This window comes from Muntiacus reevesi, chromosome 3 (assembly GCF_963930625.1).
Source record: "Muntiacus reevesi chromosome 3, mMunRee1.1, whole genome shotgun sequence".
Lineage (NCBI taxonomy): Eukaryota > Metazoa > Chordata > Mammalia > Artiodactyla > Cervidae > Muntiacus > Muntiacus reevesi.
In genome coordinates this window covers 88894515-88921831 of record NC_089251.1, presented here as the reverse complement: position 1 = coordinate 88921831, position 27317 = coordinate 88894515, and the positions used below count along the sequence as shown (strand labels likewise).

General features: G+C 42.0%; 1 protein-coding gene across 23 annotated transcripts in view; it reads right to left on the bottom strand.

Annotated features, from left to right (window-relative positions):
* DYSF (dysferlin) overlaps positions 1-27317 on the bottom strand; it is a 218481-nt gene that overhangs the window by 32918 nt on the left and 158246 nt on the right. For 14 of the 23 annotated variants that reach the window (XM_065929506.1, XM_065929513.1, XM_065929515.1 and 11 more), the window contains 2 exons: positions 25146-25208; positions 254-352 (listed from right to left, as the gene is read on the bottom strand). In XM_065929506.1, coding sequence (XP_065785578.1) covers positions 254-352; positions 25146-25208 — 162 coding nt within the window. The remainder of the gene's footprint in view (positions 1-253; positions 353-25145; positions 25209-27317) is intronic. The other 9 variants (XM_065929517.1, XM_065929521.1, XM_065929526.1 and 6 more) reach the window with 1 other exon arrangement.

The window sequence follows — 27317 nt, the reverse complement described above, 5'->3', positions numbered from 1 at the left end:
AATAATTTTCAATATTTTGCAACTTTGATCATTTTTAATGTTTTGAAAATCTATCAGAGGGCAACCCACATCATCTAAATAACTCATCCTTACTTTTCTTAAGCATTTAAGAAAGCTAAGCAGATCCCAGGTATCTTTTCACCCATAAACGTATATGTATAGATGTATATTATCTTTTGGTTGCAACTCCTGGTGCCCAGTAGACATGCCCAGGGACCACTGGACTGCAGAGGACGTTGTGGAGAGGGCTCACCTTTAGAGTGTCAAAGTCCTTCTCCAGGTAGGACCCACACTTTTCGCTCTCCCCAATTGAGGCAAAGAATTTGCTCCACCAATCAATGAACTCCTCCTCCTGAGTGGGTAGAAAAAGAGAAACAGTTTCAGAAACAGAACTTGACAAGCAAGGTTCTTCTGGATGAACACCAAGCAAGACTGATGGGCTGGCCTGGACCACAAATCTCTCCTGCTGGGTGAGTTCAGAGGAGCAGAGAACTGGAATTCCCCGCCTCTTTAGGGGCCGACTGCACAGTCAGGAAAAAGGTCTTCACACCTGCTTGGTACTGAGTAGCAGAGGTTCTCGCCCTGGCTCTGCCCCACCTTCACCGTGTGCTTCTGTTAAGCTCCTGGGGCCTTCCTTTTCCTTTCTGTGAAGTGGGCTCATCATCACAGTCCCCCCTGCATTCCAGGAGTATACTGAGGCTAAACTCAGACCATAAGTTGGATAACTCTTTGGGAGTAAATGTCAATAAAATATTATTTATTAAAAAATTACAGTAGACCCAGGAAAACTCAGACACCAAACAACTATTCTGACCCCCCACCTCCAGACTCCAGCACAAAGTAAAAGCTTCCAAAATCAGAACTTAGCCTCCCCCAAGGTCAAATCAGGGCAGAGCCCCTGAAATTCAACAAATGCCAAGTGCCCATTATATAAAAAATGCTGTGCTAGATGGGAGAAATGAGGTGAGAAGAAAGGAAGTTTGGGACAACACATTCTCTGCCCCTTCACATATTTATATTTGTGGGGAAAGGTGGGCAGGCCTGTTGGGGCACACACTGGTGTCGCCCCATTTTTTAACTCCTCTTGCACGTGGTGTGTCTGCAGGCCCTCTTGACTCATGTGTCTAGAATGCTCCTTCGGCTGGGTTCTGTCCAGGTGTCCCATTGCTCAGGGAGTCAGCAAGTTCCCTGAAGGTGGGATCGTCACTCTCCCTGGACCTCCACCAAAATCCCACACAGGCCCAGGCCCTGGGTCTGTGCTATCGGAACCGGTACCAGTTCCATGGGAAGGGCACTGGACAAGGTGTCAGGAAAGCCGATTCTGGGGCCTGCGTTCCTCCTCTGTATGAGGCGGTCAACTAAGGATCTCCCAGGAGCCTGCTCTGATTCCGTAAAATGAGCTGAATCCCATCAGGAGTTTTGGGGAATGCTGGTGCTCCCTTTAAACCAATGCCTAGCCCATCAAGCTCTAGGTTATTAAGGGTGACCCAAGCTGGAGGCAGGCCAATGGAACCTGAACAGGTCAGTGGGGAGAGGGTGAAGTAAGGCACTCAGAGTCTTGACCCACTCTGGAAGTATGGCCCTAACATCGTCTGTGTGGCTAGAATGTGGTACCCAGACACACACACAACACTGGTGGATGCCAGAGCGGCGCTGAGTCGACAGAGAGTCTCTGTCTGACCAACTTACCAGGAGGATCTTCTGCAGCCAGAGAGGGGAAAGAGGTTCAGATGGGTTAAGACACAGCGTAGCGGAGCTTTCAGAGTTGTAACCACTCTCAAAAAAGCCAGCAAGGCAGGCACCAGTCCTGATGTTTTAAGTCCAATTTGAATAAAAGATGTGATGGATGAATAAACATAAAGAGGCACACATATCAAACTCATACAATCACTGACATATGAAGGAACACATTTACACACTCATGCCCAAGAGACATATATGCTGAAATGCACATATACCCCCCACACCACAAAGTACACACACTAACACACAGGCAAATATGTACACAGAAGTAGGAATGGTTAGAATGGAATCCACATTAGCTGTTTGCTTCCTCCTAAGTCTTTCTTTTCTTCCCAAGATCAGATACTTCAAGATTTGCCTTTATGACTCAGGCTCAGAGTCAGGCATAAACAGACAACAACCAGTGTGTTTTGTACAAAGAAATGACAGCAACACAATAGTTGTGGGAAAGTTATTACATTTCCCTCAGTCTTGAAAAACCAAGTAAATTTTTTAAAAGAAGAATATGGAAACAGAGAATCTGAGTAATATGATTAACAGTGTCATTTAAATAGACAAACACCATGTATTCTAAAAACGGAACTTATACCTTCTTTTCCAGTACCATTGGAGCACTTCGAAAAAATTAAAAGCCACAAAGCAAATGTCAATAAAGTCCAAAGAATAAATCCATTATCAGTCACACTCTCTGATCTCAATGTAATAATAAAACTAGAAGCGAATGAGAAACTCAAAAATCCCAACCTTCTAGAAATTTAAAGATGTATTCTTAAAACTTTGCTGAGTCAAACAAAAAAACAAAACTAAAATCACAGGTCCTTAGAAAATACTAAGAGTAAGAGGGCTATGCCTTAAAATTTAGTAGCCAAGTCTGTACTCAAAGGAAAATTCAGTCTTAAACAGTCTTGCTCTTATACAAAAAGAATGAAAATAAATAATCTGATAATTTAAAAAGCCAAAAAAAGGAAAATAGGAAGATCAAAATTTGAAAATGATGAGTAGAATTACAGAGAATACTGTAACTGATAATCAAATCCCAGAGCAAACTTTCAAAAAGACCAACAAAATAAACATTAGATTATTTATCAAATCTAATGTTAAAAAAGTAGGTACAACATTAAGAATAAGATCAAATAAAAAGATATTATGGAGAGAATAAAAATATTAAGAGATTTGCTACACCCAAGTCAGTGGAAAAATCTTGGAAAATCTAGATGAAGTAGGTAACTTTCTAAAAAATATACAAACTGCCAAAATTGATTCAAATGTAACAGGAAATATGAAGAGATAACTTCTGCAAGTGGAAGAGATATCAGAGAACTACCTCCAAGACTTCAGACCAAGATGGTTTCTTTGGAGGCAGTTTCTATCAGTCTTTCAAAGAAAAAATGACCACTGCATAGCACAGAAAAAAGATGAAGTTTCCCCCATTCATTTTGTGAGGGCTGACCAGGACACATACACACACACACACACACACACAAATCAGTCCCATTCCTGAATCACCAGGTAAAGCTCCTAGAGAAAAATACTAATGAATAGATTGCAGCAGTACATCTGGCTTGGTCAGGCTGGATTATCCCAGAATGCAGGAGTGACTCGGTGTCAATCAGCAAGGAGAAAAAACCCAAACGATCATCTATAATAGAAATTTGCAAGCTATGGCCCAGCAGCCAGCCACCTGGCTTTGTCATTTACACATTGCCTGTAGCTGCCTCTGAACTCAACAGCAGAGCTGAGTAGCTGTGATGGGGCCCCTATGACCCCAAACCTAAAATATTTATTACCTGGCCATTTAAGACAAAGTTTGCCAATCTCTGATCTATAATAGGCAAAAAAGAAGGGGATGTGAGACGTTGTTAAATTCTTCAGTTATTTCTAAATGAAACTCTCATGAATTAAGAATAAAAGGAAACTTTCTTTGCATTATAAAGACTATCTTCAAGCAACAGCCAGCATTGTACTTAACAGTACTGACTTTCTTCCAGAAAGGAGTCTGGCTATCACAGTGTTCAAATCCTGTCACTCCTAACTGTGACCTTGGACAAAATTTCTCAGTGCCTCAAGTGTCTCATCTGTAAAATGGAAAAATACTAGTACCAGTCTGATAGAGTTATTGTGAGGAATAATGAGTCATATGTATAAAGTGCTTAGAAGAGTGCCTAGCACACCCTGTTAGCAACAATAGTATTGTTTGCTTTATGTAGAGCAGGTTAGCTTCCGGCCAAGGACTGGCTCTCTCCCTGCCTGCAGGAGCGTAGCTGGCCACGATCTTTCCAGAAGGCAATCTGGCTGCATGCTTCTCTAACCCTAAAAATGTGCCCACACTGTGATCCCTCACTCCAATTCTAGAAATCTATTCAAAGAAGGCAGATATGCATAAAGACTTACTACACTTATCACAGGGAAAAGCAATTTAAGCATCTGACAATAAGGAACTTTTGGGGGTAAATTGTACATCCATGTGATTAAATGTTGTTCAACAAAAAAATGATGTTGTAAAAATGTTTATTGACATGAAAAGTTATTCACAACTGATGAGATTTACAAAAGGTTAAAAACTGAGTAATGAGAATTCTTTTTAGTTAAAATATCAAACCCCAAATCTTCACAGCAATTATCTGTGAATGATAAAATTACAAATGTTTTATTTATTTCTTTTATCTTGTGTTTCACTTAAAGTTTTATAATTTTTCATTGTGTACATGTATTCCTTACATAATTTTAAAACTGAAACATTTTGAAAATAAAGAACAACAGGATACTTCAAAACACACCACCAAGAAAATGAAAAGATAATTCACAGGAGAAAATAAATGCCTGTGTGTATCTGATAAAGGATTTGTAAACAGAATATACAGAAAACTCATACAGTCCAAAAATCAAAAGACAAACAACTCAATAAAAATGAGCCATGGATTAAAATAGACATTCCTCAAGAGAAGTTATACAAATGGCTAATAAGCACATAAAGAGATGCTCAACATCCTTAGCCGCCAAGGAAATGCAAATAGAAGCCACAATGAAAGAATATTTCACACCACTAGGATGCCTATAACCAAAAAGTCACATAATAAACTGTTCATGAAGATGTGGAGAAACCAAAACCCTCGTTTACTTCTGGTAGAAATGTAAAGTATTTCAGTCACTTCAAAAAACAGGGTGGCAGCCCCTCAAAAATTAGACAGAGAGTTACCATATGACCCAGAAATTCTCCTCCAAGAAAAATGAAAACTTAGGTCCACACAAAAAGTCATACATGAATGTTCATAGCAGCATTATTCATAAAAGTCCCAAAGTAGAAACAATCCAAATGTCTATCAATGAATAAAGAAAATGTGATGCACCCAAATAAAGGCACATTATTTGATAATAAAAAGCAATGAAGAACTGATAGATGCAACAACATGGATAAACCTTGAAAATATTATGCTAAATGAAAGAAGTTAATCACAGAAGACCACATATTTCATGATTTCATTTACATGAAATGTCCAGAATAAGCAATCCATAGAGACAAAAAGTAGACTAATGGTTGGGAGAAAATGGGAGACAATTGCTCTTGGGGTACATTATTTCTTTTTGGAATAACGAAAATACTCTGAAATTGATGATGGGTGATGGGTGCACAACTCTGTTAATAAACTAAAAACCACTAAATTGCACACTTTAAATAGGGGCTTGTATATATGTGGATTACCTCAAAAAAAAGCTGTAAAAATAAAAAAAGAACATATGATAAAACACAAGCAGATAACCTCTAAAAGAAGAACAAAAGCAGAAATCAAGAGTTTAAAAAAATTTTGAAGAACTAGCAACTGACCACCAAATGGGACCTAAGTCTTACCACACTCAACTTTCCCCAAGAACTCTCAGCTGTAAATTCCTCCTCCCTCCAAGTTCCAGGTGGTTTCTATGGCTGGTTCTCCTTAAGCACACTTTTTTTTTCCCACATCCCACAGCGAAATCCTCTTCCAATTGCCCTCATTCTTGACAGAAATCATACATGTTGCAGAATCATAATTTACATCCTAGCTAGTTTATATTTTGCCCCTTTGCCCTCCCCCACTTGTAAATTCGCTGGGCCCTGTCTTGCTCCATTGTATTTCTGGTCAACCCAACCTAGGTTTAAACCCAGCTCTTTCCCATCACATCCAAATGCGGTTGAAAAAGAGCAAACCAGAGGCTGGTCTCACTCCAAGCTCATGTCACAGCCTCAAGGGGGTCCAGTGCTGTCATCCACTCCATCTGAGCTCCTTGATTCTTTGCTCTACTTCCTCTGAACACACAACTCTCCACACCTTCTCCTTTCTGCTCAGCCCTCTCACACCTCCTCGTCATCACGCTGCACCAGTGACCCTGCTTCCTCTTCCTTTTAAAACAGAAGCATCAGCAGAGACCACCCCACCCCTCCACAAGCACACCAATACTGGCATCACACCTGTCTTCCCTCCTGCTTATGAAGTGACTCCACTTGCACCCTGACCCAAGGCCACCCCTGCACTCATACCTTCTGACCCCCTCAAGGACATGATCTTCTTCACCCTCTCGTCATCACTCTTCCTTTTCTCCTGGATCATTCCCACTGGTGTTATATGTAACACTGCTGCTGCTGCTGCTGCTGCTGCTAAGTCGCTTCAGTTGTGTCAGACTCTATGCGACCCTATAGACGGCAGCCCACCAGGCTCCACCGTCCCTGGGATTCTCCAGGCAAGAACACTGGAGTGGGTTGCCATTTCCTTCTCCAGTGCATGAAAGTGAAAAGTGAAAGTGAAGTTGCTCAGTCGTATATGACTCTTCACAACCCCAGGGACTGCAGCCTACCAGGCTCCTCCGTCCATGGGATTCTCCAGGCAAGAGTACTGGAATGGGTTGCCACCGCCTTCTCCAATATGTAACACTAGTTTCCCATTATTTAAAAAGAAAACTCTTCAATGCCACTTTTGGCTCTCATCTTCTTTCCCCTTTTACAGAAAATCATCTAGAGTTGTCTACACATGTCTCTAATTCTTGTTTTTCCATTCTCTGTGCCAACAAAACATGACTGTCAAGGTCACTGAGGACTCAGGCCTCATTAGCCAACCAGCAATAGTATCTGATGTAGGCAGTCACTCCTCTGTCTTCGAAATATCCCCTTTGCCTTACAGAGCATTATAGCCATGGTCCTCCCACGCTACTGGCCATACCGTCTCAATTTCTGCTGATTCCTCCTTGTCACCTGAGCCCTGATCACTTGAGTGGCCTAGGGCTCCATGCTCAGACCTCTTCTCTTCCCCATCCACTCCCAACCCCCGGGATTCTCCTGGAGTCTGGCGTCTTTAATAACATAGACACTGAGGAACCCAACATGACTATCTCCAACCTGCATGACTCCTCTGAACTCCAGCTGCCTATTTAACATCTCCAGCTGGACATCTAATAAACTTCTTGAATGTGCCATCTCCAGAATCCAATTCCTAATCACCCCTACCCACCTGCTCCTTCCACAGTCTTCCTCATATAACAAGTACAACTCCTTCCTTCCAGATGCTTGAACCAAAACCCCCCTCAGTCACTTTGGCCTCTTCCTCATGCCCCACATTCCATCCATCAGCGAATCCTACTGGCGCCACCTTCAGTACACATTTGGAATCAGGCCACTTATCCCTTATCACTATGCCCCAGCCCCCATCACCTGGACTATCGCACCAGTCTTCTAACTGGCCTCTCTGCTTTCTCTCTTGCCCCAAAATCTATTCCCAACACAATAGCCACACACATCGGAACATGTCGCCTCTCAGCAAATCCCTCCAATGATTTGCCAGCTCACTCGGAATAAGGCCAAAGCCCTTACAACAACAACAAGCTAGTCTCTCCTGATCAGCCCCTCACAGCTCCCGCATCTCATGTCCTCCCACTTCTTGCTCACTCATGCTCCCACCCCAGCGGCCCACCCAGTCCATGAACCTTGCCAGCACTCTCAGGCTCCTCCCATGAGGAGCTCTATTCCTCCCATAGGTGGGTCCATGGGTCACTTCATCACTTCCTTCAAGTCTTGACTAAAGATGATCTGTTTCACCCTCCTTACTCAACTTATTTTAAATCATGATCCCCCTCCCAGAAATTCTCATTCTCCCTTCCTCACTTCTTCTCCCTAGTAATTATCACCATCAGACACTCACGCCATATATTTTATTTAGCTTGCTGTTTACTATGTCCCATGATGGCAGAGATCTTTATCTTTTTTAACACTGTGTCCCCAATCCTTAGAACACTACCTGGCACATATCTGGAGGCCAGTAAACATCTGATGGATATATGAATACCTAAACAGTCAGGGGTGGGAAAGCTAGATCCTTGGCTTTTAAATTTCCTAGAGCAGATAACATGCCATGAAAAACATAGATTTAAAAGGATGCTCTTTTCAGCCCTTTTCACACTACATACAGAAGAGATTAAAGTAAAAAGAGGGAGAGGAAGCAAGAACCAGCGATTTCTGATGACTTTTTTTCATATTTTGGCTTTGTTATTAACATATATTTCAATTTTTCCCCTTTTAAAATGAATGAGCTGCTCAAAATTAAGACTAGATCTCTTAAATATCCAGAGTTCACAGTTTTGTTTTCGTTTTTTTAATTTTTTATTTTGTGTTAGCATATAACCAATTAACATTGTTGTGATAGTTTTCAAGTGAATAGTGAAGGGACTCAACCATATACATGTATCCGTTCTTGCCCAAACTTCCCTCCCACCCAGGCTGCCACATAACATTGAGCAGAGTTCCATGTGCTATACAATAGGCCCTTGTTGGTTATCCATTTGAAATATTGCAGTAAGTACATGACTATCCCAAACTCCCTAACTATCCCTTTCCCCCAGCACCCACAGGTTCCGTTTACTAAGTCTGTGAGTCTCTGTTTGTAAGTAAGTTCATTTGTATCAGTATTTTTTTCAGTTCAGTTCAGTTTAGTGGCTCAGTTGTGTCTGACTCTCTGCAACCCCATGAACTGCAGCACACCAGGCCTCCCTGTCCATCACCAACTCCCAGAGTTGACTCAAACTCATGTCCATTGAGTCGGTGATGTCATCCAGCCATCTCATCCTCTGTCATCCTCTTCTCCTACTGCCCTCAATCTTTCCCAGCATCAGGGTCTTTTCAAATGAGTCAGCTCTTCACATCAGGTGGCCAAAGTATTGGAGTTTCAGCTTCAACATCAGTCCTTCCACGAACACCCAGAACTGATCTCCTTTAGGATGGACTGGTTGGATCTCCTTGCAGTCCAAGGGACTCTCAAGAGTCTCCAACACCACAGTTCAAAAGCATCAATTCTTCAGCGCTCACCTTCCTGTATAGTCCAACTCTCACATCCATACATGACTACTGGAAAAGCCATAGCCTTGACTAGACAGACCTTTGTTGGCAAAGTAATGTCTCTGCTTTTTTAATATGCTGTCTAGGTTGGTCATAACTTTCCTTCCAAGGAGTAAACATCTTTTAATTTCATGGCTGCAGTCACCATCTGCAGTGATTTTGAAGCCCCAAAAAAATAAAGTCTGCCTCTGTTTCCCCATCTATTTGCCATTAAGTAATGGGACCGGATGCCATGATCTTAGTTTTCTGAATGTTGAGCTTTAAGTCAACTTTTTCACTCTCCTCTTTCACTTTCATCAAGAGGCTCTTTAGTTCTTCACTTTCTGCCATAAGGGAGGTGTCATCTGCATATCTGAGGTTATTGATATTTCTCCCAGCAATCTTAATTCCAGCTTGTGCTTCATCTAGCCCATCAGGAGATGACAAGATAGCCCAATGTTTCTCATGATGTACTCTGCATATAAGTTAAATAAGCAAGGTGACAATATACAACCTTGACATACTCCTTTCCCAGTTTGGATCCAGTCTGTTGTTCCATGTCCAGTTCTAACTGTTGCTTCTTGACCTGCATACGGATTTCTCAAGAGGCAGGTCAGGTGGTCTGATATTCCTATCTCTTTCAGACTTTTCCACAGTTTATTATAATCCACACAGTCAAAGGCTTTGGCATAGTCAATAAAGTAGAAATAGATGTTTTTCTGGAATTCTCTTGCTTTTTCGATAATCCAGCAGATGTTGGCAATTTGATCTCTGGTTCCTCTGCCTTTTCTAAAACCACCTTGAACATCTGCAAATTCACGGTTCACGTATTGCTGAAGCCTGGCTTGTAGAATTTTGAGCATTACTTTGCTAGTGTATGCTGCTAAGTCACTTCAGTCATGTCCGACTCTGTGCAACCCCATGGACGGCGGCCCACCAGGCTCCCCTGTCCCTGGGATTCTCCAGGCAAGAACACTGGAGTGGGTCACCATTGCCTTCTCTGTTGCTAGCATATGAGATGGGTGCAATTGTGCAGTAGTTTGAGCATTCTTTGGCATTGCCTTTCTTTGGGACTGGAACAAAAACTGACCTTTTCCAGTCCTGTGGCCACTGCTGAGTTTTCCAAATTTGCTGCCATATTGAGTTCAGCACTTTCACAGCATCATCCTTTAGGATTTGAAATAGCTCAGCTGGAATTCTGCCACCTCCACTAGCGTTGTTCGTAGTGATGCTTCCTAAAGCCCACTTGACTATGCTTTCCAAAATGTCTGGCTCTAGGTGAGTGATCACACCATCATGATTATCTGGGTTGTGAAGATCTTTTTTGTATAGTTCTTCTGTGTATTCTTGCCACCTCTTCTTAGTATCTTCTGCCTCTGTTAGGTTCATACCATTTCTGTCCTTTATCAAGTCCATCTTTGCATAAAATGTTCCCTTGGTATCTCTAATTTTCTTGAAGAGAACTTTACTCTTTTCCATTCTATTATTTTCCTCTATTTCTTTGCACTGATCACTGAGGAAGGCTTTCATCTCTCTCCTTGCTATTCTTTGGAACTCTGCATTCAGATGGGTATATCTTTCCTTTTCTCCTTTGTTTTTCGCTTCTCTTCTTTTCACAGCTATTTGTAAGACTTCTTCAGACAGCCATTTTGCTTTTTTGCATTTCTTTTCCTTGGGGATGATCTTGATCACTGTCTCCTGTACAATGTCATGAACCTCCGTCCATAGATCATCAGGCACTCTATCAGGTCTAGTTCCTTAAATCTATTTCTCACATTCACTGTATAATCATAAGGGATTTGATTTAGGTCATACCTGAATGGTCTAGTGGTTTTCCCTACTTTCTTCAATTTAAGTCTGAATTTGGCAATAAGGAGCTCATGATCTGAGCCACAATCAGCTTCCAGTCTTGTTTTTGCTGACTGTATAGAGCTTCTCCATCTTTGGCTGCAAAGGCTATAATCAGTATGATTTCAGTGTTGACCATCTGGTGATGTCCATGTGTAGAGTCTTCTCGGGTGTTGTTGGAAGAGGGTGTTTGCTATGACCAGTGCGTTCTCTTGGCAAAACTCTATTAGCCTTTGCCCTGCTTCATTCTGTACTCCAAGGCCAAATTTGGCTGTTACTCCAAGTGTTTCTTGACTTCCTACTTTTGCATTCCAGTCCCTATAATGAGAAGGACATCTTTTTTGGGTGTTAGTTCTAGAAGGCCTTGTAGGTCTTCATAGAACCATTCAACTTCAGCTTCTTCAGCATTACTGGTCGGGGCACAGACTTGGATTACTGTTATATTGAATGGTTTGCCTTGGAAATGGACAGATATCATTCTGTCATTTTTGAGATTGCACTCAAGTACTGCATTTCGGACTCTTTTGTTGACTATGATGGCTACTCCATTTCTTCTAAGGGATTCTTGCCTGCAGTGGTAGATACAATGGTCATCTGAGTTAAATTCACCCATTCCAGTCCATTTTAGTTTGCTGATTCCTAAAATGTCGACATTCACTCTTGCCATCTCCTGTTTGACCACTTCCATTTTGCCTTGATTCATGGACCTAACATTCCAGGTTCCTATGCAATATTGCTCTACACAGCATCAGACCTTGCTTCCATCACCAGTCTCAACCACAACTGGGTGTTGTTTTTGTTTTGGCTCCATCTCTTCATTCCTAATCAGTAGAGTTATTTCTCTACTGATCTCCAGTAGCATATTGGGCACCTACTGACCTGGGGAGTTCATCTTTCAGTGACTTGTCTTTTTGCCTTTTCATACGTTCATGGTATTCTCAAGGAAAGAATACTGAAGTGGTTTACCATTCCCTTCTCTAGTGGACCACATTTTGTCAGAATTCTCCACCATGACCCGTCTGTCTTGGGTGGCCCTACACGGCATGGCTCATAGTTTCATTGAGTTAGACAAGGCTGTGGTCCATGTGATTAGATTGGTTAGTTTTCTGTGATTGTGGTTTTCAGTCTGTCTGCCCTTTGATGGAGAAGGATAAGAGGCTTATGGAAGCTTTCTGATGGGAGAGACTGACTAAGGGGGAAACTGGGTCTTGTTCTGAAGGGCAGGGTCATGCTCAGTAAATCTGGAATCCAATTTTGTGTTGATGGGTGAATCTGTGTTTCCTCCCTGCTATTTAGCTGGGGCCAAACTATGAAGATAATGAAGATAATTGTGACCTCCTTCAAAAGATCCCATGCATGTACTGCTACACTCAGTGCCCCCAACCCTGCAGCAGGCCACCACTGACCCACGCTTCTGCGGGAGACTCCTGGACACTCCCAGGCAAGTCTGGGTCAGTCTCTTGTGGGGTCACCGCTCCTCTCTCCTGGGTCCTGGTGCACAGGTTCTGTGTGTGCCTCCAAGGGTCTACTTTCCAGTCCTGTGTAAGTTCTGGCAGCTTTAGATTCCATATATAAGGGATGTCATATGGTATTTCTCTTTCTCTGTCTGACTTATTTCACCCAGTATGACGCTCTCTAGGTCCATCCCTGTTGCTACAAATGGCATTATTGCATTCTTTCAGTGGCTGTGTAATATTCCATTGTATATGTGTACCACATCTTCTTTAAGATTTGTAGTAACTTCTGATAAGGCATACCCACACTTTCCCTCATAGGTTAGCTCAAAGTATACATGGAAGAGATCTCTCCTGAACTTTGGGGATCTGATAAGTAGCAACCATTCAAACACTGCCAGAGAAATTGGGGCTTGCAGTATTTGACAGATGACCACATGGGTGTCATGGGAGAGAGAGCCTGGAGGAGTCCTCATCACATCCTACGACCCCAGAGTGTCACAAAGAAGCTGTCACATGGGACCATGCTCCCCAGAAAGGCTTGAAAGGGAGCGGAGAGGAAGCCAGGATACCTGAAACGGTCTTCTGGTTGAGACAATGAGACAGTGTCTGTTTGGTGTGTGTGCCCAGTAGATCCAGGATGCACACACACTAGTGACCAGGGGCCCCTTCCTGTGGAGGCCATGACATTATGGAAGCCCAATCCAGAATTTAGCTGTCTCCCAGGGGTGAGGACAAGGGAGAAACATCTAAAACTAACTAAAGCTTAAACCTAAATGGTTGAAGAATTACTATGACTTTTCTGCCAGGAAAAATGTGAGCTCAAAAGACAGATTAAGCTGAATTACAGAAAAATAGTCATATTTTCAACACACTCACGGATGTGACTTGAAAATATCATTCCTGCTATTTCACTAACCTGGCTTCTGATGGAGTTACTTCATGACCATGTCTTCCATCCCTTCCTCAAGAAGCCCAAGAAGAAGTTAGCCCCCGTATAAGGATGAGCCCCACAGAAACAGCAGAGTCCTCCCACATCTTATCATCCCAGATGCACCAAAGCCAAGCAACCCTCCGGTATTAGTGGAATCCCATAATTGAAAGCTCCAAAAGGGAAATGGTCATACGTTTTCTAACTCCAAGTGTGCTCTTGACCTCATTTTGCAAGGGCTAAGCATCTAGTCTTGGAACATGGAAAGGAGGAGAAACAAATGCAAAAGGCTTGATTGTTAAAGTGTCATCTCAGGCTTCATCAAGAAGTCTGGCCATCAGAGCTTTATTTCCCTGTGCCCAAGGTTCAGAGTCCTTCACCCTTCAGCCAGCTGAACAAGTAAGTCTGATCAAGGCACAGACTGGCAGCCTCTCCAATTTCAGCTAATAGCCAACATTCAGTTCCTGAGCAACCAGAGCCATGTAACAAAGACCTGCTTCTCCAAGCTTGATCCAGTCTAATGGGCACTCTAATCCCTCTGAAGACCCAAATCAGCACAGCACAGTCAGAACATTTAATCTCTCATTTTCATTCAATAAGCCTAATGCATTTCATGAATATGGATGGCAAAGTTGACAACAATCATTCTAAGCCTGACTTTCTGTGATGTTAGCAGAGTTGGGGAGGACAGAGGATATCACTTGTTTTCTCTCCCCAGGATGACCAGTTGAATCAAATAGAAGAGACCGTGGTCAAATTCCTTTATCACCAAGGTTACAATGTCAAACCTTGGGGTCACTATAGGGACCTATACACCCATCTCTAAAAAAGAAGTCCATTTTTGAAAACAGGCCTTCATTGCCTATGTCAACCAGAAGGTAGCCATCTTAGACGGTGTTGAAAAAAATTTCTGTATTAGCACAAATCATTATCATCAAGATCGTAATGTAAGAACCTAACACTGGGATTAGTGTAGGCTTCGAGATGATGTCTGTGAAGATATTTTGTGAGCTATAAAGTTCACCATGATAGATGTTCTTGTTGATATTGTCAACATCACCAGTTTGATCCCCAGTGCTGTTTCCCGTAGCTCAACATCTGTAGAACTGGAATGATGATAAGATGATTCTCTAGTTCTTTAATCAATGTCCTAAGATTTAAAAACTGAACTGAGTCCATCTACTCACATACACATTAATACAAACACAGATGTAATGGACAAGTACTCACACCTACATGTAAACCAGACAAACCCCTAGACGTGCAACACCCAACTCAGAACCTACCCCATCTCATGCACACTAAGCTTTTCACACCCCTCAAAACTACACAGATATACGCCCACAGCCAACCACCATGTTGATTCCGCAGAACTCTACACTCTCATGACAAAAAGAAGCACTTAATTATTTCCACAAGTGGAACACTGGGCCTTCAGCCTCTTGTGGACACTCCCTGCAGTTCTGCCTCCATGTCTGTCGAGGGATCATTACTCTGCTTACTGTGACTTCAAGCTGGACCAGCAGAAGTGGGAGGAAAAGGAAGACCTTTAACCAAAATGCTGAATTGCTTCCAAAAGGCCCAGTGAGTAAGTGTGACTGAAATCTGGCAGTCAAGCAGATGGTGAGCAGAGAAGTGTCACGACCTGACAATTTGACTATTGACCTGTTCCAGATGGAGGGCCCAAGTGAGGTGGGAGACTTGTGGGAAATGTCTTTCCAAATTCAGAAGCCTAAGGTATGTATGTGGACCCGAGGACTTAGTCCTCCGAGGACAGCATCAGCCCATAACCCATGCAGAAAGCCCTAACAAGTGGAATCTATCCAGTAGGGTGAATGAAAGACAATTGGAGTCTTCAAACCTGTGAAGAAAACAATGAGACATCGCTAACTCAGAATCTGTGATGATTCCAACAAGGCCTGGGCAAAAACTTGCCTTACCTTCATTCTGCTTATGTAGACAGTTTTGCTTAACAAAAGTTCCAACCATCTACTTAAGAGAAAAACTATTTTTGAAGGCCTTCCCAGAGCTGCAGAAGCATTCATCAAACTACAGACACTAATCTTAGCTATCTTAAATTCAATTTTAAAAGTATTTTGGGGGAGCCTACTATGTGCCAAAGTCAACCTGCTTTCTAGTTACTGTGTGAGTTTTCATACACAAAGTCATGTCACTTCCCAAATATTCTATATTTTGAACTTGCTGCTAATTCAAGCTGGTTTCCCATGCTTCAGTGAACATAAGAGAGGTGCTCACGTCACCAGGCAGGTTGATAAGCTCCTTTGGGGCACTTGGACTCAGCAGTGAGCACTGAACCAACTTCCAAGCACTGTTTGAACCCAGACTGGGGAGTTGGCGGGGGGGGGGGTGGGGCGGGGTTGGGCAGGGATGATGACAGGACCATCAGGGGTAGGAAGGCATTAAATTAGACCTCAGAGAGAACTTCCTGTCCTGTAGATTTCAAGGCAAGCCAAGAATTTCCCTCTGGGAAGAGATGAATCTTTTTCCTTTGGATAGGAAGACAGGTCCCTTGTGGACCAGGGAAAAGACCTCTTGGGAAGAAGGAAGTATGTGGGGGGAGGCAGGGAGGGCTTCTGGGAGGGGGCTAGGGTCTCTTCCTCCCCGATGAGGCCCTGGAGTTCGCCAGACAAGTCTCACCCTGGGCTGTCCCCCCTGCAGTGCGCATCGAGGGAGGAGGGGTGCACCCCCGAGGAGACCACAGGAATGCCAAGCAGGGGAAAGGCGCCCGGAGCCAAGGGCTCCGGCAACGAGGATCCAATATCGGCGGGTGACTCCAGCCCCCGTAACAGGAGAGACCGTAAAGTATGTGCTCTGCTTCCCAACCAGCAAACACAGCAAATAACCAATTACTCCAAATAGCTAACAGATTTCGGCTCTGATTTCCCTCCCCTCGCCTCCCCTGTGCCTTCACTTGTCATTTGATGGGCGATTTGTATTTGCTCTGAGAAAATGAGAGAAGGAATGACTCACAAAGGAAGGTCCAGATTACACACAGTGACAGGCATCAAACCTCCCTAATCAGAACTAATGGGAGTGGGGGGAAGCCGGCTGCCCTGGCAACACATCTGAACCAGAGATATTTTTAAAGAAGTACAGTTTTGTTACTTTCAAGTACATACAATAATTCTTGCTGAACCAATAGTGCCAAATACATGTCCTTAAGAAACCTACTTTAAGGAGAAGATAAGTACTTTCCTAATTAGCACATTTGATATATACAAAAATACAGGTAAAAAGACTTCATGTTATTAAAGTTAAAATACTCCCCCTGAAACTCTCAAGGTCAGAGATGCAAGCACGTTGCACTGAGGCAAACTGTCTTGGCTGCCTTCTGGAAATGCTTCCTCACTTGGGAGCCACACCCTGTAATTGATTCCTTTGCTCAGAAAACCTTTGCTTCAAAGTCTTTGGATAAATTCTTGTCAGTATCCATGAGCTGCAATGAAGCATTCCCCCAAACCTTGGAATTAAGGGAAATAGGGCTGCCCTCAGAGAATCAGACCATGAAATCAATGCGGGAGGGTGGCGGGGGGTGTTCAGAGCAAGGAGAGACTTCTACACGGAGCCTGAACCATAGTGGGTAGACTGTACTAATACACCTAGGGAAAGACTGTGTCAGGGAAAAAATGAATTGATCAGTCCTGGAAAGAGAAGAGAAGAGGAGTTGACTGCTTACACCAGCATCACCAGGGGTATGGTCCCCAGCTCAGGGACTAAAGCTGTTCCTACCATTGGAGATGGATGTTTCAATCTATTTTGGACCACTGCCACTCAATTTCAGATCCCAGAATTCTCTCTCCTAATTATGATTCTTTACTCATCTCCATTCACAATTTGACTTCCCAATTGCTGAACCTTTAGAGAGACCACAGGCCAGATCCCAAGGTCACATCCTCAAGACAGAAGTATTTTTCACTGTAAAATCATAAACTGGCAACCCTGGTTTAGAAACTTGTATCATATGCATCTAGTCCCAAGAAAATTGACCCATCAAGTGTCTAAACTCACCATGTCAGGGGTCCACACAGCCAAGACTATAGAAACGTCCCTAAAGCAACACACCTGCCTGGTCTTTCCCTTCTGGGAAAGAGTCAGCTCTCCTTTATTTAAGGAACTCCTATATCGGAGTCCATGCATAAGAAGTGTGGCTCTCACCTAGCCAGCCAACATCTGACCAACCCAACCAACACAGAAGACAAACCTCAGCCCAGTAGAAAAGCCCCTGACCCTGTTCTGTCTCTTACTTCTCCCACCTTGCTGGATTCCGAGCTGACAAAGTAAAATTACAGCAACTTTAGACTGTTTCTGTCTTCCTTTCATCTGAGTTTGCGATTAGAAGGGGCCTCTGCAGTAATGGAAGTGCCTTCTGAGCTCCTGGTACTTGACAAGCAAGGACTTCCCTGTGTAACAACAGGAAGAAAAGATTAAGGTTCAAAATAAGGAGGATAATATGAGGACTAAGGCAAGTGTTAAAGAGTTGAATAAAAATGGAAGAAAACAAATGATCAATTTATGGTCACAGGAAGTCTCCAGAGGGTCTCACAAACAAGAAGTTAGAGTACTGGTCCTGAAGAAAAGAGAAAGTACATGAAGACATCATGACTGTCAAACTGAAAACTCTAACAGAGACCCAGCAAAATGACAAACTGGAGGACCAGAAAAACTCTCCAAGTGGGAACACCTAAATTAACAAATAATATACATTTAAAATCCTTTTTAAATGGCTGAACTGATGGGAATATAAAGAAGATCCTTGGGTGCAAATGGAAAGCAAAAAGCCAAAGAAATAAGGAGCCAAAATGCAAATTGACTGTGGGGTCCAAAAAGCCCAAGCCAAACATTTAGTTTTAAGTGGATCTGGGTTTGTAATATTTCCAGGCATTTGGTAAAAGTAACACATGTACTCTCTGAAAGAATGTGACTTTCATCCAGGCCTCAAAGAACTCTCAGATAAAGTTCCAAGGAACATGAGTTCACAATCAGAAATAGTGAAACACATAATGAACAAGGCACCATGAGTGAAAGTCAGTTAGAAACAACTGCAGACAGACGCGTTGTGACAATAGAAAGCAGAGTTATCAGAAATAGAATTTTAAGGGAAAAAAACTGTTTAAAAACTAAAAGGCATTAAAAATATGGCAAGGGAATAAGAGACTTTCAAAAATCAACAAGCAGATTTGGAGGACAAAAGAGAACTTTTAGAATAAAAATATTAATACTGGGACTAGAAACTCAATAGATGGGACTAGCCTTTAGAAGCAACTTAAGACTTAGTGAACAAGGATCTACCGTATAACACATGGAACTTCGGTCAATGTTATGTGGCAACCTGGATGGGAGGGGAGTTTGGGGGAGAATGGATACATGTATATGTATGGCTGAGTGCCTTCACTATTCACCTGAAAATATCACAACATTGTTAATCAGCTATATCCTGATGAAGTTTTTTAAAACACTTAGTGAACTAGAAGACATATCTTTAGAAATTAGCCAGAATGCAACACAAAGAAATATGAAATAAAGTTGAACTGCCATGGAGAAAAGAGTAGGTCCATCATAGATCTAATCAGTTCCAGAAGGAAATGAGAGAATGACAAATATGCAATATTTGAAGAGATAACTATCCAGAACTAATTAAAAGCAAAACGACTGTCCTCAGATTTAGGAAGACATCAACACAAAGGAAGCCAGAAAATAGTGAGATAGGATCTTCAAAGTGATGACAGGATATAAGTGTCAGTGAAACTAGTAGTTCCAAAATAACGGTGAAATAAAAATACTTTCAAAAAATAATTTAGAAGTGAGAATGTTTATAATGAACTGATCCTAATTATAGGAATTTCTGTAGGCTCTTCTTCAGGAAGAAGGACGATCCCAGGATGAGGAAGACTGGTCTATCAAACAAAACAGTCAATGTGGGTCTAGCTAAAAGAAAAAAAAGATTACTTAAAAAAAAACACTGCTTTGAAAAATGTCATTTATAGTGGTAGAATTAAAATATTGAATAAAAGTTCATAATTGGTAAGTGACTAGAATTAAAGCATCCTAAGTTCCTTGTAATATTTTGGAGGTAGCTATAAATATTTTGGAGGTAGCTAAGTTGATTATACATGTTATAGTTTCTATACTAATCACTAAAGGAATAAAAACAATGTATAGCTTTGAGACTGAAAAGGGAAGAAGGAATGAAAAGATGGGGTAATTTTTCAATACAAAAAATGAGAAAAAAAGAAAAGAGTAGGACTAATAGAGACACAGAACAAGATGGCAGAAATAAATCCAAATATATCAGTAAAACACAATATATTAGACTGTCCAACTCTCTAAGAGTTTATGTCAGAATGCATAAAAAAAGAATCCATCTATTTGCTGTTCATCAGAGAGATACCTAAACATAAAGTCACAGAAAAATTGAAAGTAAAAAGACAGAAAAATATATATTAGGAAAACACTAACCAAGAGAATATGGTTTAGTTGTATTAATATGAAACAAAGCAGAGTTTAAGGCAAAACTCATCAGTAGAGATTTTAAAAAGTAAGGAATGGTGGTTTGCTACATATCATTAAAAGATTGAATTCTCTAGGAAGCCATAAGAATGCTACAATGTTTGTGCCTAATAACACAGCATCAAATATATAAAGAAAAAGTAGACAGAGATCACAAAGAAGAACAAACATAAGTTAGGAATTTCTAAAACATACTTTTAAACAATTCAAGTGTCAAAAAGAAGTATGACAGTAATAAGAAAATACTCAGAACTAGAAAACAACAAAAATATCATGTATCACAACTTGTGGGATGCATAAAGCAGTACTTAGAGGAAATTTTATAGCCTTAAATGCTTACACTAGAAAAGAGGAAAGTTTTAAAATTGATAAACTAGACACCACACTTAAGAGGTTAAAAATATAACAAGCCCTCTAAAGATCAAAGCAAAGTGTTAGTCACTCAGTCGTATCCATCTCTTGCGACCCCATGGACTGTAGCCCACGAGACTCCTCTGTTCATGGAATTCTCCAGGCAAGAATACTGGAGTGGGTTGCCATCCCTTTCTCCAGGGGATCTTCCCAACCCAGGGATCGAACCCAGGTCTCCTGCATTGCAGGCATATTCTTTACCATTTGAGCCACGAAGGAAGCAAAGAAAATAATAAAGGAAACAACTAGAAGCTAGAAAACTAGGAAACCATAGAGCTAAATCAGCAAGCTAAAAATTGGTTCTTTGAAAAGATTTTTTAAAATCTGACAAATTCTGGCAAGCATAATAAAATACAACCTTAGGAATGAAAGGGAACATAAATAGAAGGTGAAGAAAATTTTTTTTAAGTAAGAGGTTGTTATGAAAAATCCTATGTCAATAATTTTAGGAAGAAACGGATAAATTCCTATAAAATATAAATCACCAAAAATGACTCACACAGAAACAGAAAATCTCAAAGGTCCTATAAACATTTTTAAAAATTGTATCAGCAGTTTAAAATATCCCCAAGAAGAATACTAAGTCTAGACAGTTTTACAAATGAATCTATCAAAACCTTCACGCAACAGATAATGTCAGGCTTTTGTCATTTATTCAGAGACTAGAAAAAGAGCAAATATGCCTCAAGTCATTTTAGAAGATTAGTATTATCTAGACACCAAAACCTGAAAAAAACAGTATCAGAAAAAGAAGTCCCAAGCCATTATCATTCATAAAAATTGATGCAAAAAAATTCCTAAGCTAAATATTTGCAAACTGAACCCAGCAATGCAGAAAAAAGATAATGTAACATGACCAGGATAAATAGTTTCAGAACTGCAAAATTGTTTCAGCATTAAAAAAAAAATAAACTATTAATATAATTCACCGCATTAACAGATTAAAAGAGAAAAAACATATGATCACTTCAACAGATCCATAAAGGACATTCAATAAAATGTAACATCATTCATGATAAAAACTCCTAGCTTGCTAATAATCACTCAGCTTATAAATTTCAGTCGGTGGCGAAACATAAATATTCCATTTTAAGTTAGATCAGATAAGAATACTCTCTATTATCAGTTATACAAAGTATTAAACTTATGGTCCTAGTCAGTACAGTCAGACAAGAAAAGCAAATAGCTAAAAAAAAAAAAAGAAATTACAAGTACACAGAAGAATCAAAAATTTTAAAGAGCCAGTTCTTTGGATGAAAAATAACCATAAAATAGATGAAATGCTATTAAGCCTAATGAAGCAAAAAATAAAATAGCATAAATTACAAAATCAGGAATGAACAGATAAAAAACAGAACAGATACAGAGCATTTTCTTTTATTATAGTAATATGTGTAAATCCATACCAATGTCATAAACAATATCTGATGATGTCTAATGCACCAAACTGAAGACGTAGAAAGTGATCAAAGAATCTCCTCCCAAAAATAGATGCTGGGCCCAGTCTTACAAAATGAGTACAGAACAGACACATCTTATCTAATTGTATAAAATATGTATTCCAGAAGATCTTCTATAATTCAAAACTCACATCTTATAACCACCATTTTCAAGAGAAGATGATAGGTATCCTATTTACCAGCTAAACCATAAATACAATTCATCTGGCCACCACCTTTTAAATTACATGACTATTAATCATTTTTTAAATTTAGATTGATTCACAATATTACACATTTTATACACAAAACAAGGCTACTAAAATACCATGCAATTTCCAACTTGCATGATTGAAATTCATAAAGAATCGCTCTCATGTAGTTTCAAACCTTTAAACAATCATTCTCATCTCTTAGAGACTGTTCAAGAGCACAGAAAATGAGAGTACACCTCAGAAAATATTTTATGAAACTCATTTAAAACCCTGATGGCAAAACCTAACAAAGACAACCTAAAAGTAATATATATGAACAAATATGCAAAAATCCTACATAAATAATAACAAATCTAACTAAATAACTAACACATACCAAAACTTCTCCTTACTAACTTCCCCTTAACCAGGATTAACAAAAACTAACCAGTCTCTCTGCTAACAATTGAAGGTCCAGAGCAGATGAAAGCCTGCAGCTAATCTAATTTATCCACCGCAGCTCCCAGAGATGAGCTGAATGTTCACCAAGAACTGTTTGTTCCCAAATCTGTTCATGCCACTTGTATTAATATTGTTATTGGATCAATAAGCATTATAAATACATGTAGTTTTAATTTTAAAAGAAAGGGCATTTTATCTATGAAAATTAATTTAGTGCTATTGATGTTTTTTAATGGTAAAAATTAAGTATGAGTGAAGCGACCAAAAAAAGGTGTGAGGGGATCTTAAACCTTTAAAGATCTCCACATTCAGGTTCTTTTGCACCTACCATTAAGATCTCAAAAACTTTAACAAACCTAAAGGAAAAATAATAAATAATGCATTTTAGATGTGTTTTATACCAGAAAGACAACATAACACTCAAATAGCAGACTCAAATTTAAAGAGGCCTTGGCATATATCAAATGATTGTCAAATGAAGATACATGGATATGATTAAAAAGAAAATGTTTATGGTACTTATATTCGATTTTAGTGAGTTCCTATTAAACCGACTTTTTAAGTTAGCCAACCAACTATCTATCCTGATTGACTGCATAAGAAGACTTCATTTGTAGTCAGCTATAATACCATGACCATTTGACTGATTTGGGTTTACCTCAGGAATGCAGGACAATTATATATATCAATATATATGTATATGAACAGAACAATGGAAAACAAAATGATCATCTTGATAAATGGCATTGGATAATATTAAACTCCCATATCTAATTTTTAAGCTATTAATCTTGTGGTTCAGCTGGTAAAGAATCCTCCTGCAATGTGGGAGACCTGGGTTCAATCCCTAGGTTGGGAAGATCCCCTGGAGAAGGAAAAGGTTACCCACTCCAGTATTCTGGCCTGGAGAATTCCATGGACTGTATAGCCCATGGGGTCGCAAAGAGTCAGACACAACTAAGTGACTTTCACTTTACAAAATCAAAAATATCTACCTGAAACTACCAATCATTATCATAATTAATTAATGGGAAAATGACAGAGAATTTCTCATTAGAATCAGTAACTAAATAAGTTTGCTCACTAGCATCTCAATTACCAAATGTTATTCTGAAAAAAGGAATAAGGTAAAACTATTACAAAGAAAGTGACATATTTATTATTGTTTGAAGAAAACAATCTTAACTGCTTGAAGAATTCAACTGGATCAATTAACCACTGTCAGAAGTAACAAAGGCACTTAATAAAGAATCTGTTTCAAAGTAAATATACAAAAAAATGTTGTTTTCCATATTCTAGCAATAACCAACTAGACAAAATAATAAGAAAAAAAAGATACCATTTGGGTAGCAAAATAGGCTATAAAGTGTCTAGGAATAAACTTAACAAGAAATGCACTAGACCTATTTAAAGTAAACTAAAAATAACTCTTCTAAGGGACATAAAATAAGACAATTATAAAAATTAAGAAATTAGAACTTTCCTGGTGATCCAGTGGTTAAGAATCCACCTGCCAATGCGGGGGACACGGGTTCAATCCCGGTCCAGGAAGACCCCACATGCTGCGGAGCAACTCAGCCCAGGCACCACAACCACCAAAACCCACACACCCTGCAGACTGTCGCCACTGCAGGGAGAAGCCCGTGTGCCGCGACAAAGAGCGCCCACTCGCTGCAACTGGCGAGAACCCACACGCAGCAACAAAGACCCAAACACAGTCAGAAAGAAATACATAATTTTTTAGCCTTTTTTTAAAAAAGAAATTCAACGTCCTGTGATGGGAGAAGAGTTAAAACTTTATGGATATCCATACAATGGAATGACATACAAGCATTTTGTCAAGAATATAAACATATGGAAGAACATCTACAATACACTTTTAAGTAAAAGAAAATTCAGATTTTTAAAGTATGATAAGATTCAGGTTTTATTTTTTAAGTAATTAATGTGCATAAGAGATATCTATAAATATAGGCACATCAAAATCTTAAGTGTTCACCTCCAACTGGTAGGAATACAGGTGGTTTTAACTTTCCTGCCTTATACTTTATCGTATTTCCCATATTTTCTACAACAGATAAATCAGAAAACACTTAAAATATAGATTGCCTCCTCCTAGAAGCCATAAAGCACCCAATACAGCGATGCCACCTCTTGACACCATGAATGAAATTTTACTTTCAGAAGGTCCTATATCTTAGGTTCCCCCTACAGGCCTGGGGCTCCCCTTGGCCCTCAGCATGGGACTTCGGGAGTGCATATTGATAGCTAGACACAGCCATCTTCCTGGAAGGACCCATGATCCTTAAAAATAACACCTAGGAAATCAGCTCAGGAGGACAGAAGCAGCACTAATGGGAACCGCAGGTGTGAACTGTGGGCCCCAGCAGAGCACTCAGCGCCTGCTGGGGACAGCCAGGGTTCTGCAGTATCACTTGCCTCTTGCCCACAGAGGCCTCTCATGTCCCACATCCCAGCAGTCAGGGTCCAGAGACCTCCCCGTTTCCCCTGGCCCATGCAATCCCAACCAAGACCCCAGCCCTCACACAGGGAAGCAGGATTAAGGTAAATCCCAGGAAGCACCAAGAGATAATTCAGACTCATCTGTTTCTGAGAATCTTCCCTTCGCTTTCTCCCCACCTCTCCACTACCGCACAGGGCAGGTTAACTGTTTTCTGCCAGGGCTCAGAAAACTCCTTTCTTCCCCTCCCACCCCCACCTCCTCTGCTCCCTTCCTAACTCCCTAACCCCACCCAGTCCCCCCGGGGAAATCAAGGTGCCCCCAAATAGGTAAACAATACATACATGAAGACTGGATGGAGAAGATGCCATGTTAGTGGGGGCCAAGCCCGACAGACCATCTGCAAACTACAAATTAAACACGCTGGTTAGCAACAGGATTAGAAAAGCCACGACAGGGAAGACTGGGTGGTCCCAAGGAAGCAGAACTCTCCACGTCGGCACCCTCTGCTCTCTCTCCAGGGAGGCTACAAAAGCTGTGGGAGGAATGTGCGCTTTGGAGTTGGACAAGTATGGCCCCAAATCCTGGCCCCAGTGCTCTGTGTGACCCTGACCTCTCTGAGTCAGCATCTCCATCTGGAGAGTGGGCACAAAGCCTTGAACTGTCGCAGAGCAGCAGTGAGTGTGGATGAGATGAAGGCTGAGCATGCCAAAGACAAGGAGCGGCACCTGCGAGGGCTCAGTCCTTGTCCGTCTCCTGCCTGCTCTCTCAGAGCCCTGGGCACCGCTGACTGCACTCTCACAGGCCCTCCCAGCCTTTCAATCATCCCAACCTCAGACATCCACCAAGCTCCGCACCATCGCTGGTGGTTTCCCTTAACAGCTGAGCCACGCCAACCCCTGCTTGGGCACCATTCCTAAGCCAGTGCGGGTTTCTGAGTCTTCTGTCCTCAAGGGCAGACATCAGGGCATCATACGACTTCGCCCCAAACCAGCCTCATAAACACGCCACCTCCTAATACAGCAAACCTACTGCCTTCTCCTTTGGCACCAGACCCTTGCCTGCAATCTTGCGGTATGGTTGAATGGATGAATCCTTGGGCTGCGGGGTCCAGGAGAGCCTTGGTGGGGGTCAGGGCTACAGGCGGGGTGACATTTTGGGGCACCACTAAAATAGCCCTGGGGGAGGTGATGGGGTCCTGGGGGGACACATTCTTGTCTAGGTGGAGGTGGCCAGGAGATGCCTTGTGGGCAGAGGAGACAGGAGCTATGAAGGGCAGAGGTGTGAATAAAGCGGCACCGCCAGGCTAAACAGTCCAGGGAGGCAGGTGAACGGGGGTGTGACTGGAGCGGGGAGGAGACAAGAGGGGACCCAGAGCTGCCAGGAGGGAGACCCTCTCTCCTTTCGGCCTGGGGCAGGGGGCTCTGGCAGTCTCCACAAGAGGCCAAGCCCCGGTGTCCTTCCTTCCTCGGCAGGAAGGTGCAGGGAGACCCACTCGCCTGGGGTCAGGGAAACGCAGAAGAGGTAGTCTGGGAACTCACAGTCCCCTCCCTGATCTGTGAAGGGAGCCTCACTGAGGGGCACCCTGGCCTCCCCTAAACCAGCCCTCGGCTGTTCAGGCCCAGGAGCACAGGCAGGAGGGCAGAAGGGCTGGGCACGCAGCCACACCGCTGGAGGATTTCAGGGGGCTGGCTGCATGTCAGTGGGGGTGGCGTGACCCTTGAATCGACCTGATGAACTCCACGTGAAGCCCTCAGTGGCCCAGAGACCGGCCCAGCCAGGCAGCAGCTCTGCCCCTCTGGTTCTCATCCTGAACCTCACAGAAGCCTTATTGTTATTTTTAATACAGATCGTTTTTAGAAAGGTGAGAGGGAAACCGGCAGTTCACCAGTGCAAGAGGGAGAAAAAATAAAGCTAAACATAGTGCTCCAAAGGTCTGGGCCAGCTTCCGAAATTACACGTTCCCCTTTGGGATCCAGGCATAATTTGCTGCTCCGGTTCTGGGAGCACGTTCCCACCTTCACGGCGTCCCAGAGACTAAAACCGGAGCAGAAGGCTCAAAATTAGCCCGAGCCAGGAGCCAGGGAGCAGCCAGCCCAGCACTCCACCCCATACCCGTGGAGAGCAAGCCTCCTGACTCCTCCTGCATACTAGCCTGCATTTCCCCCAGAGCCTCCCAGGCCCATCACACACATGCATGTGCGTACACACACACACACTCAGTACACCATCACACACACGCAGTCAACACACACACTGTCAACATACACATACCGCCCGCCACCAAGCCTTTGCCTCACTCCTCTGCCCACCAGGAAAGGCCTCCTCTCCCCGCTGCTGTTCTAACCCCTCTCACCAGTCCCCTCAGAGAAGCTTCCCTAATGATCTAGAGCACGCTGACTCTGCAGGCCCAGAGTCCCAGATCTTGGTGTCCCTGCTAAGCAAGCGTTCATGTCTTTGCCATCACTCTCACCATCTCATATGGATCCACAACACAGACCTCCTGTCTCTGCCCA